Below are 6,564 nucleotides of genomic sequence, written 5' to 3'. Positions count from 1 at the left end.
CACAGACCGCAGCCTCCAGGCTGGGCACACAGCAGGAGGGAGGCAAAGGAGCCCCCCAGCCAGGCTGAGAGGACACCCAGAGACCCAGCAGCCACGGTCAATCACAGCCCCGGTAAAGAGAGAGCGCCCTCCGAGGAAACACTGGAGATATGACGCAATACGATATACACAGGGTAAAATGATAAAATAAATAAGAACAGGATACAATATAAATATAAATATAAATGGAGTAAGAAGATTAAAAAATGAATAAGAATAAAATCAAATCCTAAAATTCTAAATCCTAAATTAATAATAGAATAACAGGATAGAATAAATAAGCATAAAATAAATAAACGCTAAGTAAAAGCTAAATTAAAAAGGTGAATGTGATGCTGAATCAGCAGAAGACTTGGACTCATTTGATTCCAGCTTTGATATCATTGATTTCAATGAAGAGCTTTGTGATTGTAGCAAAGGGCTGGTAGCTCTGAGAGTCCCACTGATGAGGTGTTTGTGTGGAAATCTCTTAGTGGGACCAAAGAGAGAAAAAGCCCTGGTCCTGATGCTGTGGGAGGGAAATGATTGAAGTGTGCTGTGAGGAACTGACTGGGAGATTTTCACACATTTTCCAGTCCTCCTTGGAACAACAGCAAGTTCCCAGCATATGGAAACAAAGGTTAAGTGTCCTATGGCACTCAGTGATGATGGTGCTGTGGCCCCACCACCTCCACCTCTTTGTAAAGGAACTAACTGTAATCTGAAGCTTCAAATGGAACTAAGACTTCCTCCACTAGGTGGCAGTGTCTGATGAGAAAGTGTTAGTGGAGCTGGCCTGGAGTCAGAAACAGGAAGATGCAGGATTTGGGCTGAAATGGGCAAAAGTGGTTAGCACTAGTGCCTTAGAGCAAGAAGGTTGTAGGTTGAAGCTTGTTGGTCAGCTGGGCCTTTCTGTGGAGGTTGGATGTTCTCCCACAGTCCAATGAAATGCTGCTTAGGTTCATTGGTGCTTCTACATTGGCTGTAGGTGTGGATGTGAGGGAGTGCTTCTCTGTCGCTCTCTGTTGGCCCTGTGATGGACTGCTCACCTGTGCAGGTGGACCACGCCTCTTGCCCTATGACAGCTAGGGCACAGGCTGCAGCCCTGTGAGCCTAAGCTGAATAAACAGTTAGCAAAAATGATCCATAGATGGCCTGAAATCCCCCAGTTAGCAGTTTGGTAGATAGCTATGACATGCTAATCCCATCCAGCAGCTGTATTCTACCTGTAAGCTGATCCCTGCTGAGCCAAAGCACTTTTTCATATGCAAATTACAACCTTTAATAGAAACCTATTGGTCAGCATCTTATTAGCCTGCTGTTAGCTTCATTCCACAGAAAACTGAGAGAAACTAACAGAGTTGATAAAGAATAAAGAGAAATGTGCTGATTTAAAGCCTTTGAAGTGCTTCAGATGATCTCTGTCCACTTCTGTCCACTCATTCATTCATGTAAGCTTTCTAATGCAGCTTTGATCTTCACAGTCTGCTTGATGAAACTCATTCTAACCCTGAATGTCAGAGTGTTCCTCCTTCTCTTTCCCATCATTCATGCTGGCAGTGGAGGAGATTTGGATGTTGGACTGTGTTTTGGATGATGTGTGTATGTTTGTGTTGGACTGCTGTCTGTAAAGCAAACGCACATTTTGCTTTGGATTTCAGTGTCAGACAGACTTTAAGGTGCAATGAAGAGTTTGAGAGTTTCACAGTGAATTTTCCACTGGAGGATTTTTCTTCTTCTTTGAAGGTTTGAAATGTGAACATTGTTCTGCTGCAGTCAATGGACTAAACCAGAGAAGAAGAAAACAGACTTTACCATGAAGATCCTCAGTGTGGATCAGTATAATATCAGCCTGATGTCTGCAGTTTAGTGTCAGCACAACTTTCACATCATATTCATCTCAGCACAACTAAAACATGCTGACTGACCTCAGAGTTTCAAGTTTACATCCTGGACTCTCCAGGAAACCACACAGATGCTTCACTCCTGGATCCTTCAGGTTGTTGTTGATGCTCAGGTCCAGCTCTCTCAGATGGGAGGGGTTGGACTTCAGTGCTGCTGCCAGATAATCACAGCTGATCTCTGACAAACCACAGCTCCACAATCTGTATAAAGAATGAAAGATGTAAGTTTATTAGACAAAGTGCTTGAAATCATTCAGTGTTTCATCATCTGTTCAGAGCTGAAGAAGGTTCAGAATGTAGAAGTTTAGAAAATGGAAACTCCAAACAGCTGAAGCCAACAGGAAGCAGCTTCAAACAAACACAACAAGAGAAAAAACTCTGAATGTTTCACATTAAAGTCGTACATTTCTCATAAAAACAGGACAAAGACTTGAAAAAGTCGTGTTTTTCCTTCCAGGAACCACATGGCTTCACTTTTAAAGGTGAAGTGTGACAGAAATGGACATATTTGAAGTCCAACACCTTTTTCCAGTCACATTATTAAAGCAGACAAACTACAAGCTCATTTTCATTCCAACAAGTCATCTTCTGACCTGGACTAACAACACTGGTCTCTATGTGCAGCTGGCTGTGAGACCAGTGCTCAGGGAGCGTCTACAAAGTGCAACACTGAAAGAACATCACACACTCATTTGCTTCCAGCACTTTCACACAAACATCTACTGTCATTATTGTCACCAAACTCTGTGGATCCTTTATTGCAAATTCAAATGGGATCAAATGGTCAGACAAAAGAGGCTTATGAGGAAATATGATGAAATGTTGTGTATTAGCAGCAAGTTATTGAATCATTTTCCTCAGAAACCAAACAAAATGATTGACAAACATGTTTTTACAAACTCAGTGTTGGACTTGGATCAGCAGGATAAGCTGATGTTTAAAGGCATTTGAGTCTCGCTGTATGAGAGTCCAGTTCTTACTCAATATTTATGGATGATGTTCTTTCAGTGTTGCACTTTGTAGACGCTCCCTGAGCCTCACAGCCAGCTGCACATGGACCAGCTGACATTACCCAGCATTAGAGGCGGCTGTAAAAAATTCATGTTCCCATTTAAATGGTTTTAATTTGAATAAAACGATGTTGATTCATTCAATCCTGAATCGATGTTTAATATAAATGTATTTTGCCAGAATCTCAGGTTAAAGCTCACAAACTATTTCAACAAGCAGCAAACAGCTAAAACAGTAAATGAGAGCAGCTAAACACACAAAGATGGAAACACAGAGCGTGGATCGTTCACTCGACGGCACGTACACGGACACGCCGTCGGGGCTGAAAGTGGACAGCTCACAGATCCTGAAGCTGCAGGTTTCATCTGTCTCCAACCAAAACTGAGTGAAGCAGCAGCAAAAGAAGATCCAAACTCTGCTTCACGTTTGATAAATATGCTCATGAATTCTCTCTGACTTTGGCTGTTCCTGCCTGCACAGCTCTCTCTCTCTCAGTGTACTCCAAGAACAGCTTCAAACATCTGTTTCTGCATCATTCACTGTTTATTAGCCACCAGTCTGCTGTTGTGTTCAGTGCTGTCGGCCTCTGACAGTAAAGCCTCATTTCTGCTGTTCCATGGAAACTTTTTAAAATGATGACAGATTACAAACTCTCAGCTGTGTCTGTAATCAAACCTCTGTAACTTTGCTTCACTTCAGCAGCATCAGCTCATGTTCACATGTTGATTCATGGTTTGCTTCAGTTTTTGATCGACTGCAGAATATTTTGAAGGTTATCTGCTATAAAAAGCCAGAAGAGGAAAATCTGCTTCATGTGTTTCTGTTTGATCCTCAGTGACTTTGACACAAAGGCCTCTGCTGTGATGATCACACCTCTGATCAAGTCTCACAGTGTCACAACTGATAAATGATCAGAGTTAGAATATTTCTGACTGTCTGCTGTGTGCCGTGACCTTTGACCTGCTAAAGACAGTCAGCTGTGGATTATTCATTGTTGTGTCTGATACTTAGAACTGTGAGGAAGAAGCTACACAGTTAATCAGGGTCCCCTCTCTCTGAATCAGGAAAGGTGGGCAGGCCGCGTGTGGGCCGCGGGCCATACGTTGAGTATCACTGTTTGAAATGTGAACATTGTTCTGCTGCAGTCAATGGACTAAACCAGAGAAGAAGAAAACAGACTTTACCATGAAGATCCTCAGTGTGGATCAGTATAATATCAGCCTGATGTCTGCAGTTTAGTGTCAGCACAACTTTCACATCATATTCATCTCAGCACAACTAAAACATGCTGACTGACCTCAGAGTTTCAAGTTTACATCCTGGACTCTCCAGGAAACCACACAGATGCTTCACTCCTGGATCCTGCACGTTGTTCTTAGTTGAAGAAGAGGAGTCATTACTCAGGTCCAGCTGTCTCAGATGGGAGGGGTTGGACTTCAGTGCTGCTGCCAGATAATCACAGCTGATCTCTGACAAACCACAGAGACTCAATCTGTATAAAGAATGAAAGATGTAAGTTTATTAGACAAAGTGCTTGAAATCATTCAGTGTTTCATCATCTGTTCAGAGCTGAAGAAGGTTCAGAATGTAGAAGTTTAGAAAATGGAAACTCCAAACAGCTGAAGCCAACAGGAAGCAGCTTCAAACAAACACAACAAGAGAAAAAACTCTGAATGTTTCACATTAAAGTCGTACATTTCTCATAAAAACAGGACAAAGACTTGAAAAAGTCGTGTTTTTCCTTCCAGGAACCACATGGCTTCACTTTTAAAGGTGAAGTGTGACAGAAATGGACATATTTGAAGTCCAACACCTTTTTCCAGTCACATTATTAAAGCAGACAAACTACAAGCTCATTTTCATTCCAACAAGTCATCTTCTGACCTGGACTAACAACACTGGTCTCTATGTGCAGCTGGCTGTGAGACCAGTGCTCAGGGAGCGTCTACAAAGTGCAACACTGAAAGAACATCACACACTCATTTGCTTCCAGCACTTTCACACAAACATCTACTGTCATTATTGTCACCAAACTCTGTGGATCCTTTATTGCAAATTCAAATGGGATCAAATGGTCAGACAAAAGAGGGTTATGAGGAAATATGATGAAATGTTGTGTATTAGCAGCAAGTTATTGAATCATTTTCCTCAGAAACCAAACAAAATGATTGACAAACATGTTTTTACAAACTCAGTGTTGGACTTGGATCAGCAGGATAAGCTGATGTTTAAAGGCATTTGAGTCTCGCTGTATGAGAGTCCAGTTCTTACTCAATATTTATGGATGATGTTCTTTCAGTATTGCACTTTGTTTGGCACAAAATGAAATTATTTGGCCTCTCAGATGCTTTTAGAGATTCCCAAATGACTGATGATGACATCTCTGGGGTCTGATTGATAGAAAAAAAATCTCTTTGAGACCTTTTGTAACTGACAAACTCTTCATCTGCTAACAACACTGAGTTGAATCTCCATGGCTGATAGTTGGAGCAGGCATCAGGAATACACATTGAAAAAACAAGAGGAGAAATCACCAGAGTCTTATAATCACATTCTGTAACTAAAGGGAGACGTTTTTCTATACAAATATATGTTTTATGGACATTAGAAAAAAAAGAGTATTGATGTGAAGCAGGATTATGAAATCTCCATACATCAGCCAGCCCATAATGATCAAGAAAGCTCTGAATGACGCATGCTGACTTTGGACTAAGTGTACTTTTGTGTGAACTGTGGTCCATAGCAGATAATGAGCAGTTTAGGTCTCCCTCAAAGATGATATTGTGTGATGACATATTGGGGAGCCGCGCAAAGACATTAGTGAAAAATCTGTGATCGTCCCAATTAGAGGCGTAGATATTTGCTAAGATCAAAGGAAAACCATAAACTATATTTTCTGCACTTAAAATCCTGTAATTTTCTCATAAATCGACATTGCGCCTTATGGATGAATTCTGGTTGTGCTTACTGACCTCGAACCGATTTTATGTGCTACACGGCGCTCAGAAACCTTTCAAAAGATGTTTTGGTACGACTTTGCTCAGCTACGAGGCCGCACCGCTTGATGGATTGTTGGAGCATTACAGCTACGAGGAGCCTCGCGGAGTGATACGTACTCTGCTTCAACGTAATATTACTGTATTGAGTGTGTATAAGGACCATAAATGGCACCTGTAAGAGACACGGTTACAAAGAGGGTTTCAAACTCCAGGCTGTCAGTCACGCAGTAGAACCTGGGAACAGAGCAGCTGCTTGTTATTATGCTCAGCGTCTGTTTACATTTTGACTGCACGATTGTGAGCTGTTTGTTATGCACAAAAACAACATTGTTTTCTTTTATTTATGGAGCATTATTATTTAATAAATGCTGATCATTTATTCCTGAGTAATTGTTTCATGTACATCTACGCTGTATGTTAATAAATGTGCCTGTGTGAGATTTGGGACACAGCTTTGACTAAGAACTCTCTTTTTGTTCGAACTTTCTGGCTTTAAAAATATCGAGATATATATCGTATATCGCCATCCAGCTAAAGAATATCGAGATATGAACTTTGGGTCATATCGCCCAGTCGTAATATTGCAATAGGTTGTCCGTTAAACTCAAGCGGGGCTTGGGCCCTGGCACGCC

General features: G+C 41.4%; 1 protein-coding gene across 1 annotated transcript in view; it reads right to left on the bottom strand.

Annotated features, from left to right (window-relative positions):
- Positions 1 to 1,927: 1,927 nt before the first annotated feature.
- The window catches only part of LOC146682049 (NACHT, LRR and PYD domains-containing protein 12-like), a 233,161-nt gene continuing 228,524 nt past the window's right edge, over positions 1,928 to 6,564 (bottom strand). The window contains exon 10 of the mRNA XM_085448815.1: positions 1,928 to 2,123. Within this exon, the coding sequence (XP_085304941.1) occupies positions 1,928 to 2,123 (196 nt within the window). The remainder of the gene's footprint in view (positions 2,124 to 6,564) is intronic.

The sequence above is a fragment of the Copadichromis virginalis genome, linkage group LG23 (assembly GCF_057382275.1).
Source record: "Copadichromis virginalis isolate Kocher_CV1m ecotype Utaka linkage group LG23, C_Virginalis_male_GT1.1, whole genome shotgun sequence".
Taxonomy (NCBI): domain Eukaryota; kingdom Metazoa; phylum Chordata; class Actinopteri; order Cichliformes; family Cichlidae; genus Copadichromis; species Copadichromis virginalis.
The sequence above is the reverse complement of the archived record's forward strand: the minus strand, read 5'-3'. Positions and strand labels throughout refer to the sequence as shown.